The sequence below is a fragment of the Pholcus phalangioides genome, unplaced genomic scaffold (genome assembly GCF_987345545.1).
Source record: "Pholcus phalangioides strain wild (caught in Gottingen) unplaced genomic scaffold, Ppha-v1.0 ptg000043l_1, whole genome shotgun sequence".
In the NCBI taxonomy this organism is placed as follows: Eukaryota; Metazoa; Arthropoda; class Arachnida; order Araneae; family Pholcidae; genus Pholcus; species Pholcus phalangioides.
Window position 1 is genome coordinate 5,152,139 of NW_028301629.1, and position 19,636 is coordinate 5,171,774.

The following is a 19,636-nucleotide window of genomic DNA, read 5'->3' on the forward strand; positions in this document are numbered from 1 at the left end:
TTAATTAATTACTAAGTATAATTATTAATGAATAATTGCAAAGAAGTTGTTCATCTTTCTTTTCTTTCAGCAAAGTATGAATGTTAACGCTCTCACCAGAGCGGGGAATGTTACTTCGCAAAATGTAATATTTAAATTTTACAACCAACAAAAAAAATAATTTGATATTTTTGAATGTTATTCTGAACTTAGCAAAACGCTTTCCAAGTTTGCTTTTTTTTCCTAATAAATATATACTTGACTGAATATTTTTACCAAAAGACTTAGTTGTAATTTTTCACATTTGTTCTAAATTTATATGATAAACTTAAAAGGAAAATTTTTCTCAGAGATTACCATCACTGACTTCCGATGATTGCAGAAAAAAATCTGCTACTGCTACTTCCATAACTCCCACAGTAGGTTTTTGAACCTTCCAAAGTTCAGTTTGTCAACTCTCTTCCTCGATGCACAGCAAATTATGAAGACATGCAAGTTCTTTAAGAATGGCGTTCCTTCAAGAGCACTTCTAAAAGCACAGTGCACAATGTGTAAATTACAAGGTCCAATATAAATAAGGGACCGGAAGGGTTCATTGTGCTGTCCATTCTTTTTAAAAGGGCTTTGCTTACATTTTACTGCCCACAATGCCAGCATGTTCATTATTGACAAATGAGACGCTTTCATTTCTAGCTATTTGCAGAGCTTTGTAAAGATTGTTTATGCTTCTAACTAACCATGTGTTGGCTTGTAGAGATGACATGAATATTCTGTTACTATTTGGTATTTGACCCTTTGCCAAACACCTATGTACATAAAACTAATTAAAAAAATTATGTTGATCAAAATTTTTCCTGTGAATTAAAAATTCACTGATTATATTTTATTGTGGTGTATATCCCCCTGTCGAATTTCTAACGAATTGGTACATGCTGGCATGCATGTGTGCCAGGGTTTAACCTGGATAAAAAAATTCCTTTCGCAAAAAAGCGAAAATTTCGGGAAAAGCTTTAGCAAAATGCTACAATGCTATGTAATGATTGATGGTTGGATGTCTTACTCATTTCGTACCTCCTGTAGGCATTTTTGCGAAAGTGGCTACTTCTTCTTTCGCATTTTGCAAAAAATGCCACCGTAGCTTAAACCCTGATGTGTACGTGTAGTGCGTTCTTATCTGTATAGATGGCGCACCCTCCTCACGCTCCTGGTGATTGTAAAAAAAAGAAAAAATGTCAGTTGAAATTATACCACCGATTTGTATACACGTGTCATCCTTCTCGTTATGTTTCTTTCGTATATTAAATCGTTAAGTTTTCATTACGTTTTATGTCGTCACTACAAGCATTGGATCACTGGTGACCTATAGGACGCATCTGATTTTGGACATTGAAGTTAATTTCTCCATCGTTTAAATTTCGTTTTCGCGCCTTGTGCTTTCCGTTCGTACGCTCTTCAAAGATGAAACTTTTCTAATCTCCTAGTCTTTTGGATATACTATATATATTTTTTTTCAAGCCAAGCCTACTCGTTTCTACCCAATATAGAGACCATTTCTCCCGTGTGAGACCAGTACCAACCTCTCATCACAATTCGTCTAAGCCCTTCGTCTCGACAGACTTGCTAACTTCTCCATCAGTATTCGTCCGACAAGACTGTGTACGCAAACCTCTACAACCATACACCGGACCATTTGAAGTTATTTCAAGAACTGATAAGTATTTTATGTTGAACATTAATGGCAATCATAAAAATGTATCCATAGATCGCCTTAAGCCATGTTTTATGTTAAATAATAATTTATGTGACACGTTCAAAAATCAGTATATTTCCAGGTCTGGCCGAAGAGTGCGATTTCGTATTGATCCTTCGAAATTAGCTATATGATTCGTAATTATGTATGGTATATATATATATTGCAATTTTTTTTTATTATTTGTATGATTATTATTCAAATTTTCTTCTCTTAAATGTTTCGTCTTCGACTGGAGGGGGAGTGATGTAGTGCGTTCTTATCTGTATAGATGGCGCACCCTCCTCACGCTCCTGGTGATTGTAAAAAAAAGAAAAAATGTCAGTTGAAATTATACCACCGATTTGTATACACGTGTCATCCTTCTCGTTATGTTTCTTTCGTATATTAAATCGTTAAGTTTTCATTACGTTTTATGTCGTCACTACAAGCATTGGATCATACGCGTGTTGTGAATCATGTGTGGTGCTGGCACACATCAATTTTCTAATTGCACATAAAGTGTGATGATTGAAGATTATCATGGTCCATGGGCAGGGCCGTAATTAGGCTAGGGCAACCAGGGGCCAAGGGCCTATTGCCCTGGGGCCAGAGCTGAATGAGATACCCAGAAAAATATACTTATTGTGCATAATAATAACCCTTTCAGAAGGGGGAGGGGGCAAAAAAGTTCTGCCACAGGCCCCCTCCCCTTCCCCCAGAGAAGGTACGTTAAGGCCCTGTCCATCAGGCAAAGTAGCATTCCAGAATTGTACCTGACTGAAAATGCCAATCTATACATTTTTCAAAATCACATCACCAGATCCTATTATAGAGTCCTCCTATGGACCCGATCTCCGTCTCTCCAGCTGGCCCCATGGCATTGATCCGGAAATTTTTCCCCTGGTATTTTGTTCCCCCAAGTACATTTTGCCCACCCTGATTACAAAAGTGGCTGTGTGAGTGACCGGGTGAATGATCAAGTTGACCAAGTCAAGTTCATGCAGAAACATGTTGTGTATATTTGCCACAGCCTTCTTTCTACTACTTCTCTTCCTGTACGAAACCTCAGTTTCGGTGATAATGGTAATAGGTGATCCATGATAAAATATGGCACGATGATTTATGACAATAAATATGTGTATTAAGAGCAGAGGGATCCCTTATGCATGTGGGGGAATAGGAGGACGATGCCCCCTCCTTAGCCGACCAAGACTTAAAAAAAAAATTAGTGTAACCAAAGAAAATACTTGTGCTATTTTTAATTACTTTGTTAGTTTTTATGCTTTTTGAAGGATGATAACTTAAAATTTCTTGGGAAGACAATTTTCGTACCCTCCAAGCCTTTTATGCCTCCCCTCCCTGCCACCAAAGGTTGATCGTGCATATGCCCCTGACTAAGTGGTGGTGCCTGAGCCTTTTCATTTTGTCCTGGGGCTATGATGCTGTTGAGACGGCAGTAGTGGAACAAGTTTTTTTTGGATAAATATTCAAAAATTTCTTCTGAGGAACAGCCTCATTATGATCAAGGGTTTCACTGAACAGCCTTATAACCATCAAGGGTTCCGAAAGCAACACCCACCTTGGAAAGTACATGGACAAAAATGTGTCACCAAAACAGTGTGAAAGCATGTTAATGACCTAGAACATTGCCCCCTTCAGAAAAAAAATTTCTCCCATCGCCCCCCCCCCCAACGCAATCTAACCCATAGGATCCTATGTTATACCTGTAGCTTCTACCACCCCCTGGAACATTCCATTGCCCCAAGTGGGCGTCAACGCCCACGTTGGGAATCAGTAACCTAGAGCGTGTGCACGAGTATGGGAGTGACCAAAAGAGTGACCTTAGTGCCAGAGGCATATTTACAGGACCAAAGGGGGGGGGGGAAAGGGCTGTAATTATGGGGAATGAGCAGCCACGAAAATTACACATGAATGGGCGGCAAAACCGCCTCTGCACCCATACAATTTTGTACATGGGTGGGGGGGGGGGAGGGTTAGTAAACATTGTAAATCATTTGTTTACATTTCGATGGTTGCCATACTACAACCATATACACACTACAAATAACACGCACAAAAAAAGGGGAGTACCTTCTCGATATTTTCAACAGTAAACTGAGCCCTCAGGTCCTCCATGACGGAAATTTCCAAATATTCAATCTCTCACAACACAGACATAGGAAAATTAAAAACAATGTTGTTTAGGCCTATCCGGTGATCGCGGAACTGCGCCGATGACCAAATCCAACCTACCGAAAAAAATAAAAAAAACGTTTATCAAGAGAATAAATCAATAATGAAAAATAAAACATTCAAAATTACGCAACCGAATTAATAAATATTAAAGTAATAATAACAATATAAAAACATCTACCCGGTCCATTACGCAACTGTCACGGTAGACACATCGTGGTGAGAAAAAAAAAAAAGGGTGTGAGGAGTAAATAAAAAAAAAAGAGAGAGAGCGAAACGCCATCTATCGGCCGTCGCAGCAACCACAAGCTCAATATATAAACTCTATTTCCTGGAAACCCTTCTTGACTGAAACGGAAAAAAGCAGAAATACCGAAACAAAAATCCAAAATTACGATATATTAAAATTTTTTGAAATATGATAAGAAGCAGACAAAAAATCAGTCATTGTTTACTTTTTGTTTATTGTATATTAAGTACTTTAAATAATTTTTTTTTTATTCATGAATCTTCCAAAGAAGATAAGCATTTCTATTCCTAAGCTAGAGACAGCGTGTTGTATATAATCATCTGGGTTCTATGACCGTTCCAATGTCAACGACCTCTCTCTCTCTCTAGCTCTCTCTCTCACTCTCTCAGACAGGATCAGTTTATAACGGGTATCTCCGCATGGTGAGAGGTGCCTTCATAACGGTGCTTCCCCCTCCTCCATTTCATCAGTATCATAATAATGGAGATTAATTCAGAATAATAATAATAAATAATTATTATTATTAATCAAATGTGAAATTAATTTTTTTTTCTCATCCTAACACCTCCACAATCTACCAAAGTTAAAAGAGAAGAGAGAAGCTCAGCTGAGAAATATATATTTTCTTCAATATAGGTAAGATTTATAAATTTATTAAAAATTCACAAATTAATAAATTAATTTAGAAAATTAAACAATTTGTGAAAAACGCTTACGTTATAGTAAAAGTCCGTATTTAACTTTGCCGTTTTTTTTTTGTTTTGTTTTTTGCACATTGGTGTGAATGACCTCTAAGAGAAAAGTAATGATTATTCATTATTCCTGAAAAAATTCTATTGTTTTGAATGATTGTTATAATTATGAGTTTAGATAATTTTTTTGTGAATTATGGAATAGTTGTTGTTATCATTATTGTTATTATCAAAGATAGTCTCTGTCCCTGATGGAAATAGCATGCACGTGAGAGAGAAAGGGTTGTAAAAAAGAGACAATACTTCCGGGGCAGGCTCTGAATTACGAAATGGTTTGATGTTTAATTAATGATCGCTGGACTATTAATGGTTTTAATTATGCTTTAATTATTTATTGATTATTAATGTATACTGTGAATTACGTTCAGTGAAGAAATTTTTTAACGCAGGGCTGGGGGGGGGGGTACCTGAGCAAGACAGATATTAAAAGTTGCCCTTATTCCCGAGATGTTTGATTAGTTAGTGCCGTCTTTACGCATGGGTCCACCAGGCACGGCCTGGGGGCCCTCAAGTGCAGAGTGGCATCATGAAAGTGGGATGTTGTAAAAATTTTGGAGAGTAAGCATATGAAATGGTAGGCGGGAATTTCTTAGCCAGGCAGGGGCCTCAGAAAAATAACTCTGCTCGCGAGGTCCATAATGCTCTTGAGACGGCTTGTGGTTAGTCGGAGATTATGGTGTAAATTTGAAGTCCTAAAATAGTGGGGATCTTCAGGAAAACAATCACTTATCCCCCCCCCTCCCCCATAGAAATTACAGCGTATAATTTAATTTCAATCGATATATTTATATAGTCGATGGATGATGGGAAATTCGAATCGGATTTTATGGAGGTCCATGACCCTTGCTGATATGGTGTCCCGGTACATGCCCCCTCCCCCACATCTTGCAGCTGGGTCCCTACGCTGGGATCTTTGGTGGGCCCCTCTAGAGTGAATTTTAATTTGAAAAACACAAACGAAAAACAAAAAAAAGGTAACAGTCATCCCGGTCCCCCAGGCTGGAGCCCCCCCCCCATCTATATATATGGGAGCCATGTCCCGGCAAGGTTGCTGTTTCAAGTCCCGACTTGGATTTCTCAACCTTTTTTTCCAATAGTCATGTCGTAGAAATGTGTTTAGATGAGGATGGATTGGAATTAGTTAGATATTTCGCTTATATATACAGTATATCATACTTCCAGAAATTATGAAAATAATTTTTGTAGTTCCGGGGAGGAAAAGTACATCTTTTGTAAGAATTTCTATTTGAGAATTTATGAAATTGTTGTTACTATTTATCTTTGGGTCTTCTGCCCTTTATGGACATTGTATTGAATGAGGCAGAGAAAGGATTGTATGCAAAAGGGCCTTTAGTTGAATACTTCCGGGATTTGTCCTCGAATTATGAAATTTCCGAGATTTCAGTCTTTGTTCATGAGATTTGAGATTTAGATCATACAGATCGACCCATCTACCGCGGGCCAAATGGGACCCTAGGAGTTTTCTGATGTGGCCCATGGTCTCAAACCTAATTTTGGGAAAATGAACTAAGTGGCACATTTACAGATCACTTAAATGACACGCTGCCATGGGAGCGGAGATACGGGACATCATCATCATCGTGCCCCCCCCAGCAATAATGACCATGCTCCCCCAGACTTCCAAGTCTATCTCCGCCTATGCACGCGGCACAGCTCCAGATCACTTAAGGGACCCGCGGATCAGTTCCAGAACACTTAAGCGAACCCGTGGCACATTTCCAAATCGCTTAACTGACCTGCGACCAGTGACGGATTAATAAAATTTTGATGGTGCAGGAGGACGGTTGGTTGGAAGATGCAACAAACCATGAGGGGGGGGGGGGTATGGGATAGCTCCCCAGAGAATATTCAATTTTATTATTTTGCTCTGGGAGGTGGTGAAGGAGCGACCACCCTCCAATTATACGTCAGTGGCTGCGTCGCTGTTCCAAATCATTCAAGTGGCCCCCGCGACGCGTATTTGAACCAACGAAGTCGCCCGCCCTCTCCTAAAGGTTGAGCACCCTTGATCTCTCTAAAGGTTGAACGTTTCTATCGTTCGATTATATTAATTTATAAATTAAATATTAAATGAAGTTATAGTTACTATAATCCGCCTTTGACGCTGGGGGGCGGGGGCGTATCTCCACCCACGGTGTCCCCTCCCTTGAACTATTGAAGACTTGAAGACATTTATTCATTCAGAATTTTACAATACCTTTATTATAATTTTTTTTGAATTTTTTTACTGGAAATTAGATTCAATGTTTCATCGAAAAAACCTTTTCCTTTTTTTAAATTGAAATTGGAAAAGGTACAGTGTCTCTCTCTCTCTGGTACGACTCTGTACCCTGCATTTGATATGCAATATTACTGTATCAAATATATATATGATACATATATATATACAAATATATTATTTGATACATATCTATATGTATCAAATAACTTATTCAAAAAAAATTCATGTTACGGCATATGAATATAATTGATATAGGTTATATGATAAAGAAGAGCTCATTAAAGATGACTTGATAATGCGGAAATGAAATTTTTCATGGTAGAATTATATTACAGTCGACGCTCGTTATAACGATATCCATTATAGCGACCGTTCCATGATAACGACCAGTGCAATAAATCCAAAATATTCCCCTATACGCGCCATGTTATTTTCATTCCAATACAACGATCTGAAAATGTCATTCCATCCATTACAACGTCCGAACTCAGCTCTGTCCAGTCTTCAAAGAAATGAACAAAATCCTTTCTTAGCAGGGTTTGACCTATTGTATCTGAAGCTTAAATTAATTTCAGTCTCATTATAATTTTCTAACCTGATACATTTGTATTGACACTGCTTACATCAGGGGTTCTCAACATTTTTCAGACGTGACCCAAAATCAACAACAAGATCAGGTTTTGCCACCCATGGAACTGTTTGTTCTTCGAAACTAGCGAAACCGGTGGTGCTGTAAGTGCATTTATAACAGACTGTAAGGGAATTCATATGATTTATTTAGGGAACCTATGATAATCAAGTTTGGATCGTGATCCACAGCTCAAGAATCCCCTGGCTGTGAGTGGATTCGTACGACCCATCTTGGATTCCCCCTGCGAATCAAGTTTAGGTCGTGGCCTATAATTCAAGAATCAACGGATAACGGGTGGAACAGTACGAACCATCTCGGAAGCCCCTGCGAGCTGCAACTCAAGTTTGGGTCATGACCAACAGGTTAAGAACCCCTGGCTTCTGGCTTACATTATACTAAATTCAATATTAATTACTGTATGATTTTTTCCGTGTGGAAATGTGAAATTTTCTTTTAAGTAGCTGAATTTTCTTTTTTTTCTTCAAAACTTTCGGTATAACGACCATCCAATATAACGACCGTTTTCCGTGGAACGACGTGGATCGTTATTACTAGTGTCGGCTATATCGGAAAAATATCATCTTCTAGGAGGACAACGGTTAGGATAACTCGAATATAGGATTATAACTATATGCTGAGACAACTGGGAGTTTAAGCTTCAGTGAGTCCCTTGTATGCAAATTACACATAGAACATTTGCACTCTCGCGGTACCCGTGAACGACCTCATGGCAGTCGTTGCTCTGCTTTCTTGAATCGTCTCCCAGTTATTCTTCTATCGTGATTAAAATATTTGAGACTTAAATATTAAAAAGGAATCCAATAATTGTTTTCAAATATAATTTAATAACTATTTTCACGCTGCCGCCTGGTAGTCGAGTGATTGGCATGCTAGCCTTTCATTGCGAAGGTTTGGGTTCGAATTCCGGTTCGGGCATGGAGATGTCTACTAATACTGGCAAATTCCCTGGACAGATCATACGGGATTCTTAGATCCTTTTTTTATAACGTGAGGATCATGTTATAAAAAAAAATCAATAAATCAATGTACAATTGGGGTATGTACGTTTGGGCGTAACCACGTGAAACTCCAGTGCAGCACTACATTGTAGTGTACCCAGGATTCTGTCTATGGGGGGAAGGGGGGGGGATTCAACTTTCCCCCCCCCCCTCAAAGGTTTTTTTTCCGTTTCTTACTCAAAACATGCTCATAAATTCGGCTGGGGGGAGTGGGGAATTCAACCCCATCCTCCCCATTGCTTTATGACAGCCACTGGGCAATTTATTGGCATTCATAGACGCTAAGTTATCGGAAATATTGGGAGAGCTCAAAGACAATATTTCTATAGAAATGGATGGATATGATGACAAATATTGGGGGATGGATATGGCCCATGGGCCGGGTACAAGTAACCCACACTGCTAAATTACGCTTATGTTGTCGTTTTACCCTGAAGAGGAATGAGCTCTGTTAGATTGTAGCAGATTGGAAGTGGGATGTGCGCAGGGCCCGTTTCTCATGTGGATAAACGGGGCACGTGCCCAGGGCCCGGTCGAACGAAAAAATTGGCATCTTCTTTCAATATTTAATTTTTTTACAAAAAATTAACCGATATTTGTAATTTTTGATCGCATTGAAGGGGGTGAGCACGGAACCTCCTCAATGCCCCTTTACTCGTGCGTACGCCTGTGCCTCAAAGAATGTTATGCATAAAGGACCTTCAAAAAATCGTGTTTTCCCGGGGCCCGAACTTATGAGGAACAGGCCCTGGATAGCAATACGCGTTAATAGGTATCGCCATCTGTCTTTCAAATTATCAGTGAGTAAATGCGATGCAGAAATTGATGTTTCATTTTGGAATTCTGTGGGCTCCACTGATCACGATATGGACAAATTTTGTGTTTTGTCTCTCGAGTCCATTTTCATTCCCAACGACGACGTTACCAGAAATCTGTATATCCTGTAGCTCATTTTTAACGGAACTTCCGAGGAACAAATAAAACTTCCGAAGTATCCAACAGCGCAGAAATGGCCAGGGATACGCGTGTGAACTTCTGAACTTTCTTACATTGTCGATGCAATAGCAAAATACCACGGCAATCGCGTGATGTACCCGGTAAGGCAAGATTTATTTCTCAATGACAGTGGATACGGCAACCTGGCACGAAAAAAACTGTGTAAAAAAGCACACTCATTCGTATGTTAATTCGAAGAACAAAATAAATAAATCCCATAAGACTGCCGTAATATAAAATTCCTGCATTGCTAGTTCAGTCAATAAAGATCCAAGCAAAAAAAAGAAAAAAAAAAAACTGACTATGTATTGTTCCTATATCTTGCAAAGGAGACTACACAGAGCGTGCCGGCCGTTATACGCGAACGTGACTCTTATATATAGCCACTATTATACGCATTCATGTACCAGAACAACAACGACTGCTACACCTAGTTCTTCATGTTACCGAATAAAAAAAAGAAGAGAGACAAGAAAACCCCGGTGGTATAAAAAGTGGGTCAAATATATAGTAATTTAGTGCCGAACGGGGCGACGAGAAGATTTCATTCTCCCACGACCCCGAGGAAATTACGTAAGCTGGGGTAAGCCTAGATATGTTTCGGTGTACCTTCCCGTGTTCTGGTACCAACCCCTTCCTTTTTTTTTGTAATTCTTTAAGGGAGAAGAAAAAATAGAGGTGGGGATTTTTGAAATTGTCTCGTATTTTTTTTTTACATGTAATATTCTATGGTAGGGTCATTGACCGATAACCCTTTTTTCCTTCCTTTTGTCGAAGTTCACTATCATTTGCACCAGGGTTACGGATAACAACACTCTTGGGGAATGAGTTCATGTTTATCATCGATATAATATAATGGTATAATAAATCATTTTTTTTCTCTCTCTCTTGATTTTGGTTATAGATGCATCAGCTTTTTTTTTAATGAATTCGATAAATTAATTTTTCGACGGTTGCGTTATCTTCGTTTGATTGATGTAAAAAAAAACAACTAGGGCTGGGAATCGATTAAAATTTATAACTGGTTAATCAAAATTTTTAATCGATTAATCGAATATCTTTTGTGACCACGTAATATTAATAGATGCTATAAAAATATGTTTTATTCATTTTTCACTCAACTATTCGGCAGATGTTAGCGAATATAGGAATAGGTTAAGAAATTAAGGTTATCAGATTAAAGCAATTTAATATGCTGAACATAATTGCCAAAACCTGTAATTTATTCACTTGGATCTTATCGTTTAAAAAAAAAAAAAAAAATCGGTTATATTTTGGTAAATTATTCACTGATTTCGAAACTACTTTCGATTATACTGTTGCTTGTTTTCCTGGAAAGTCCTCTCGAATGGCAAGGAAAAGGAAGGAAAATGGCAAGGAAGCTCCTCAAACTTGTGAGGAGATGAGTGGAACTTGTGAGGAGATGAGCTGATGTTTCTAAGAATACGAAAAACTGTTCATAGTGGAGACAATAAATTTTGGTCGTCTTATAAAACTCCCATCAAACTCAATTTGAAACTGAAATCACCAGTTTTCGTTGAATCTACTTAGATCAAAATCATCATCATCACATCATCAACAACCATTTTCAATCCACTGCTGGATGGAGGTCTCCTCTAAATTATCCCATTTTGTCTGATGCCTTAGACATCCAGTTGACTCCTAGAGATATTCTATACAGAAAACGAACTGAGAATCCCCAAAAAATGTGGCTATCACTTTTTTGGTAGACAAAACAGCCATTGGTTTTTGGTGCCTTTTCACCACTCTCCATCCACTGCTTTGATTGTTGTTTTGAGTCTGGTGTATACAGTAAATACGTGTTTCACCCACAGCCAAAAATCGATGCCGATAGTCTTAAGGGTTATGAGGCAAAATTGAGAAATTCTCTCTTTTGAAACGCCTTTTGCGTTCTGTTTTGATCAATCGTGACTAATCCCGGCACTCATGTTTGTTTCTGTCTCGCGGGCGGCAAAAATACAGCATATCTGCGTAAATATCCGCTTACTGAAAAGGTTGTGCAGCTCTACTTTAAGGGTTGAGCACGTGATAAGTTGTATGATTTACAATTGTCAGTTATCAACCATCTTAGAAAGTGTATTTTGACCCACGGTTGCTCAACTTGACCTTCATGAGGCGTATTGGTATTATAATTTCTGAATTATATTACTGTGGAATTCACGTCCCAGTTCTACAACATACTTTGGGTGTTCGAGCATCTCTAGTACCCACAATTCCGATGACGCAGTTTGTCACTGATACGTTGCCAAATATCGTACTTCGTTTTGTCAAATATCTTTCATTTACACTTAACCCTCTATGGGGGACACATACGCGCGGCAGGGAGAATGGGGGAGCTATCGTATAGAGAGCCAAACTGGACACGTCTTAACCGTATGCCTGTTAAGACAGCACTCTCTTCTCTCTGGACAGATGAATTCTTGCTCATAAGCAAAGTTGAATAATTTCTACCTCTATCCCCTCAATTTATTGCAATTTTATAAATTTTTGAACATGTAAAATTTCAGCATATCTCAGAAGTTACTGAAATTGAAAAATATGACAATTATTCAACTCCTTCAGTGGTTTCAACAGTGTACGCCAAACAATGGATCATCGAAATTATCAGGGCCTCCTTTATCGCACGGGGCAGAAATAACTTTCGGTGCTCCTTAGGTCCCGATTTTATATATATATATTTTTTTTTGGGGGTGGGGGGGGGATCGGCATCCATAGATTTATGCATATTACTACATAATATGCAGGAATGCATGTGCTACTGTACATGCACCTCGTACACATTCCTCTACGGCAGCGGTTCTCAACCTGTGCTCCGCGGAGCCCTTGATGCTCCGTGTACACTTCCCAGGGGCTCCGCGGCGACTCGAGGAAAGTAACACAAATCAGTAACTTTGATAAATAAATAAAAAATAAGAGGCCTACAGGGTTCCACCATAAAAATTATATGCAAAAAGGGCTCCTCGAGAAGAAATTATGTACTGAAAAGGGCTCCGCGAGTCCAAAAAGGTTGAGAACCGCTGCTCTACGGAATTTCTAACGAGTTGGTCACGTCGGAATGTGCGTGTATGTGTTGTGAACCTACTATGAAGTTTGTTTCTGTGTAATGCTTGTTATGCGTAGTGCTGGCATCTCTGTCATCCTGGCTCTCACATCCTACTGCAGGGCCTAGAGCTAGGCTGGATCTTTTACGGTCTTCCCGGTCAGACTTTTCACGGGCCCTTTTATAGTTAACTAGATATAATAGACGGGGTTGCCCGGGTTTTCTTCAAATTACTGGGAGTATTGAAAAGTGACAAACCATTATAAAGGTATATATAGACTATTATACATATAAAGACACAGATTAAAGAAGTGGAAAACCATTATAAAGGCATATACATGCCTGAAACGCATTTCCTAGGGAACCACAGTAACCAAAGTAAACATTCCGAAAGTGATTGTTGAGGCCCAGTAACCATTGTTACCCGACAGTTTTTTGCCCATTTCGGGCAGGGAAAATGCTCGAAATGGACAAAAAACTTGGCCTATTAGAAAACCAGCCTATAAAGAGAGTAGCCTATCATTCAAGTCGGGTACTGCTGGTACATATATGCAAAGTTTGGCATCGATCAGTCTAAAATTGTAGATTTGTATAGAGAACACGCACGCACACACACACACACACAGAAAATCAATTTTATATATACAGATTTATAGAGTGAAAAAGCCAAAAAATGACGAGAATTGTCCCGGGCCCTAGGGCTAGAGCCCTGTCAGAACCGCCCTTGTGGGGGGAAGGGCATGGTTTTGACATGAATACCTCTTTTAAATCATCTGACGATACTGGGAGCATTCGCAAAAAGTTGCGTGGCGAAATTCTTTTTACGCTCATATATCATGGAGTACCTAACGCAAGTCAAAAGCAATGACATCGTCAGATGCACAAAGATGTCAAAGGTGCATTCAATGCTATCACTCTGGCTTTAATATATCTTCCCGTCTGGGCACCAGGCCCGCTGTCCTGATTCGTAACAAATTGTTTTCCGCTATATCTTGAGCAGTTCACAATGAAAATAGACGACACTGGTATATCGTTTGTTAGCTATTCCAAAGACAAAGCCGATGATAATGACATGATTTCATTTTGTGAGTTATGTAAGTTCATTAAAACCACGCGATTCAAGGTCCAAAAAACGTATTCACGTCGAACAGAGGCGTAGCCAGAAATTTCGTTCGGGGGGGGGGGGACCAAATTGATAGAACAATAGATTTGACCATCTTTTTCCCCCTTTTTTTGGTCATTTCCTCACATTTCGGGGGGGGGGGGGTACCAGACCGACAAGTCCCCCCTCGCTACGTCCTTGACGTCGAAACTTGTGGCAGTGTCTATGACAACTACCTACCCCAATTTTTTAATGGGGAGATCGGATAGCATTTGCTCATACAGGAATGCTGAAAAATATCTACTCACCAATGAAAATTCAAAATTAACGAGGGAATGAAATCCAAGAATTTTTTGATGAAAATTCAGAGTTAAAAAAAGAAATTCCAGAATTGATGGAAGAAAAAAATCTCAGAATTGGCTGAAATTCAGAAATAATGTGAGAAAAATCCCAGAATTGAGAAAGACGAAATTAAGAATTTATGGAAGAGATAAAATTCCAGAATACGATAGAAATTCACAGTTAATAAGAGGCATAATACCGGAATCGATGAAAGAAATAACTCCAGAGTTGGTGAAAATTTTAGTCAAATCAGTTCATGTATGCATATTTTTTCACTTCTATTACCGTAAGAGCGGGGCCCCCAAAACTGCGGGAACCCGGTGCGTCCGCACCTGTTGCACACCCCTAAGGACGGCTCCGGAGATAATACCCTTGTCTGATTAGTGTGTTTAATTTTGCGTTTAATATTAATTACTCGTTTACCTACGAGATATTTTTAGGAAACATCTTTGGTACTTAAATATCCTGGGACTGCACAGCTGAATAATCACCACAGGACGAGGCCAGGTGCTTCGTAAAATATATGTGCTCGTGTGTTCGGGTCGTCGAAAGTTAACGGCGCAGAATTCTCTTTCGTTCAGTTTGCGCAAGTTCAGTAACGAAAAGTTCCGTAGAAAGAAAAAGTAAGGACGTGTTTTGCATGAAAAATTATCTTTTACCGTTCCATTGCCAGAGACCAGACACAAGATAGATCCCCGATTAAGGATGATTCATGTACAAAACAAGAAAAATGAAAAGCAAATAAAACCCCGCATCAAAACGTATTCTAATTTGAATAACAATTCCATACCTGGAGTATCAACAGTAGCGTCAAAACCGGTTACGCATCTGACCTCATTTACTCACACACAACATACTCTATCACAATTTTTTTTTTTTTACTAACTTGCATTCAACCTACGCTATATACACGTATGGAAGAGCAAGAAGTTCTTGTTTATTTATTTATTTTTTGTAGTATTTCATTTTTTTCACACTCATATAACGAAAATCTGGGCCAGTGACTGTAATGATGGGAAAAAAAGACGAAGGTCCAGTTAGGTTTTTTTTTTTTGTTTCTTCTGTTCATAGACTTGACCATTCGGGTATATAACTCAGGTTGATGACCTCTCATGGCCGGCCTTTTTGATCCGAACGCAAAATCTTCCAGGATAATTGGATAACGTGGTTTTCCTGTTCTTTCAACGTACTAGTGGATAAAATACTGCAAAGAGAAATGGAAAGAAATCGAAAACACATAATGATGAGCGAAAGGGAAAACTTGGCTCTGAGGTCATTTTCTTCGTGACACGATGAGATACGCGAACAGGAAAGTCCATTAAAAATGAATCACACACGTATATAAAATAAATATTAAATTTTCTCTCTCTCAATTTTTGGGCAAGCATTATAATCATTTTTATACACGGACGCTGCAATAAAATTAATTGAAAATAATGGATTAAGTTTTACTACTTTAAGAGTGTGTCCCGAATTTCGGTTAAAGATTACGGGTACTTTTATTTTTGTTTATATCAATCAATTTATCTGTTTAATAAGTCAATATCCTTGGCGGAAGCCTCGTAGTTTATGAGATGTTTGTTTCGATTCCGTCGATCAGAAACACTTAAAACACTCCTCCAACTCTTCTCAACCCTTTCAACCCTTCACACTTTGATGCCTGGAACCACACCAGATTCCAAACACTTTCTGCAAAACATCAGAAAGTACAACTCTTGCTTCCAAATGACCTCTTCCGGACAAAAGAAATTGGGAGCCTGGATTCATGCCCACATTCAAAGTACAGCGATAAATCTACCATCGTTCAGGGCCACTGCTCCTAGGAACGAACGAAGAGCCGAAATTCCTGCAGATTTTCTTCATGGGAGACCAACATGCAGAAGTCCGACAACGATGCTCCAATATTCCAACCACCAAACAGCATATCGTCCTGGCGCTACAACAATTCCTCCACGAACTCAATTCCTACGTGAATTTGTTCAAGACTGCGCTGGAGCTATGCCAAGAGATGATTACCAAATAATTACCCCAGAGCCGATAAGACTCCAGTAGGTGCCCATCCACGGACATTAGTGCACCAACAATTGATGAGGTAGCGGTTGTTATTGTGGGGAATGAATTTTAAAGCCGCGATATTGTTCTGCAGAAAAGAAATAACAGGCTACAGAGAGTAACGGAGGCTCACAGAGAGATCGTACGATGATCTCCAATACCCGATCATCTTTTGGCAAGGCATTGATGGCAACTTTGGAATTCCTCAGATCAATCCAACCACAGGTTACCCGCTACTGGGAAAGAAGGCATCTGCTATGGACCTTTATGAATTCAGAATGATGAGAAGGGTAGGAGATGAAAATCATTTATTAAAATTCTGGCAGCTACTCCATCAGTTTCTGGTGGATATGTACGCCAAAATCGAAAGTGAACGGCTACTCTACTCTACATCCGAATAAACCAAGAAAAACTGAAAGTAGATGATTACATTCATCTTAGAGATGCTATGGCCAATGACGCGAATTCAAATGAATTCGGGAGAATGGTGATTTTACCAGCAGTCTTTACTGTGGCGGTCCAAAACACATGCATGACTTATGACCCAGGATGCAATGACTTATGTCAGGAGTTATGGTCACCCTGACCTGTGCTGTTCACCACCTTCACATGCAATCCACTTTTGTCTGAAATACAAGAGGCTCTTCTGCCTGGTCAGAAAGCTACAGATCGACATGACCCGATTGCCAGAGTGTTCAAGAGAAAATGAACCACACTGATGAACGTCGTGAAGAAATTTCATATTTTCGGAGAAACGAGATGCTGGATGTATTCAATCGAATGGCAAAAAAGAAGTTTCTCGTATGCCCACATCCTCATCTAGTTGCGAGAAAGAATCCGGCCAACTGATATCGACAACGTCATTTCTGACGAATTGCGTAATCCAAATCAAGATCCATCATTGTTTCAGATCATCACCAAAAATATGATTCACGGACCCTGTGGAGCACTAAACACGAACGCTCCTTGCATGATGAATGGGCAATGCTCCAAGAAATATCCACGCACAATGCTAAGAAACACAGACTGGCCAAGATGGCTATCCTTTGTACAGGAGACGAAAGCCCGAAGATGGAGGATTCACCACTACATTGAAAATACGCCATGTAGACGCTAACGTTGACAATAGATGGGTAGTTCCATATTCCTCAATATTGTCAAAAATGTTCCAGGCACACATTAATGTATAGTCTTGCTAGTCTGTAAAAGCCATCAAGTACATTCGCAAGTATGTCAACAAAGGAAATGACCAAGCAATTTTTGGATTGGGCCAACAAACGAACGGTGAGATTTCAACATTCCGATTGGGAAGATACATTTGCAGCAACGAAGCGATTTGAGGAGTCTTCAGCTTCCAAATTCACGAACGCTGCCCATCGGTTCAACATCTGCGTGTTCACCTTGAAAATGGATAGAGGGTATATTCCGGAAAACCTCCAAGCAAATAACTTGCAACAGCCACCAAGGACAACACTGACCGAATTCTTTGAATTATGTAAAACCGACGCATTTGCCAGAACACATGGTTCTACACATGGAATGCATCTGGCAAAAAATGGCAGCGACGCAAATAAGGAGCTGATATTGCAGGGCATCCTGTGGTTAAATCATCAGAAACACTTGGCCGCGTTTATGTCGTTCATCCGTCAAGTGGCGAATGCTTCTTTCTGCGTATGTTGCTTCACATCATCAAAGGACCAACATCATTCGTTGATTTGAAAACATTTAATGGTCAAGTTTATGCAACCATGCAAGAAGCATGCCAAAAGCGAGGATTGCTGGAAAACGATGACCACTGGGATTTGGAAATGACTGAAGCTAAAATCACTCAATCTGCCATTCGCCTAAGACATCTTTTTGGCATTCTTTTATCTACCCAATATGTGTCAAATCCACTTCAATTGTGGGAAAAATACAAAGATGATCTCAGTGAAGACATTCTTATGAGAATCAGACGGGAAAATCCAAATTTAGAAATTAAATTTTCACCAGACATGTACAATCAAGCTCTCATCCATCTAGAAGACCTTTTTTTGTCAATGGCTGGGAAAGACCTCAGACAGTGCTGTTTGCTTCTTTCACCGCAACGGACTAACACCAACAAACTCACTCATGAAATTATGCAGGAGAGAAATTACGATGTTAATGAATTACAGTCACATATTGCAGCGAAAGAACCCCTTTTAACTTTCGACCAAAGACAAGCCTACAATAGAATTCAGCAAACGATTAATAATGGAAATGGCGGCATCTATTGCGTCGAGGCTCCCGGTGACACTGGCAAAACGTTCCTTATCAATTCACTTTTGGCAAAGGTGAGGCAGCAAAAGAAAATTGCAGTAGCAGTGACCTCTTCTGGCATCGCCGCAACACTACTAAATGGAGGTCGTACGGCACATGCCGCCTTCAAATTACCACTGGACGTGAACTGTAACGAATCTCCAGTTTGCAACATTGCCAAGGGAACAGGCCCAGCAAAAGCGTTGCAAGAGTGCAATCTCATAGTTTGGGATGAGTGTACAATGTCTCACAAACGGGCCCTGCAAGCTGTCAACATGGTACTTAAAGATCTACGAGGAAATCAGCGGCTCATGGTAAAAGAGGTTGTTTTGTTGGCTGGAGATTTTCGTCAGACTCTGCCTGTAGTTCCGCGTTCAACGCCAGCTTATGAACTCAATGCTTGCCTCAAATCATCAACATTCTATCACGAAGTTAAAAAATTATCATTATCCACCAACATGCGAGTTCAACTACAAAATGACTCGGCACTGCGATCATTTTCACATCAGTTGATCAAACTTGGCAATGAAAGAATTTCCGCAGACCCAAGCAATGGACTGTCTTTCTTTCAATCCGAGCACAACTCGGGTCTATCACCATCTATGGGCGATTACTACCTAGTGAGCTGTGCCGGAAGTGTAACTGATTATGTTCCCAAATAGATTTTGCCAGTTGTTAAACGCAGTTCAAGAACTTGCAGACAAAATCTTTCCAAGCATTCAACAAAATCACCGAAACCATGAGTTGCTTTGTGAGAGAACGATTCTGGCACCGAAAAATGACAGTGTTAACATGATCAACGAAAAAATCCTAAAAATTATTTCAAGAGATTCCGCATCTTACAAATCAGTTGACACTGTCACAGACACAGCGCAGGCAGTTCTGTATCCTGCAAAATTTCTGAACTCTTCGGATATTAAAGGTCCGCCACCACACAACTTGACCCTCAAAGTCGGAGCACCTATAATTCTTTTAAGAAATTTGGGGACACGGAGACTCTGCAAT

General features: G+C 39.6%; 2 protein-coding genes across 4 annotated transcripts in view; one reads left to right on the forward strand and one right to left on the reverse strand.

Annotated features, from left to right (window-relative positions):
* The window catches only part of cdm (importin-13-like protein cdm), a 63,636-nt gene extending 59,459 nt beyond the window's left edge, over positions 1 to 4,177 (reverse strand). For 2 of the 3 annotated variants that reach the window (XR_016196100.1, XM_089255655.1), the window contains exons 1-2: positions 4,086 to 4,167; positions 3,803 to 3,960 (exon numbers count right to left, since the gene is read on the reverse strand). Coding sequence is in view for 2 of the 3 variants with exons in the window: in XM_089255655.1 (XP_089111781.1) it covers positions 3,803 to 3,847 (45 nt within the window). In the remaining variant the exon portion in view is untranslated. Of the gene's footprint in view, positions 1 to 3,802; positions 3,961 to 4,085 lie in introns of all 3 variants that reach the window. The other variant, XM_089255654.1, reaches the window with a different exon arrangement.
* Positions 4,178 to 4,549: 372 nt separating this feature from the next.
* Positions 4,550 to 19,636, forward strand: part of LOC149063822 (protein FAM151B-like) — a 38,877-nt gene continuing 23,790 nt past the window's right edge. Inside the window, exon 1 of the mRNA XM_089255616.1 lies at positions 4,550 to 4,790. The gene's annotated coding sequence lies outside the window, so the exon portion shown is untranslated. The remainder of the gene's footprint in view (positions 4,791 to 19,636) is intronic.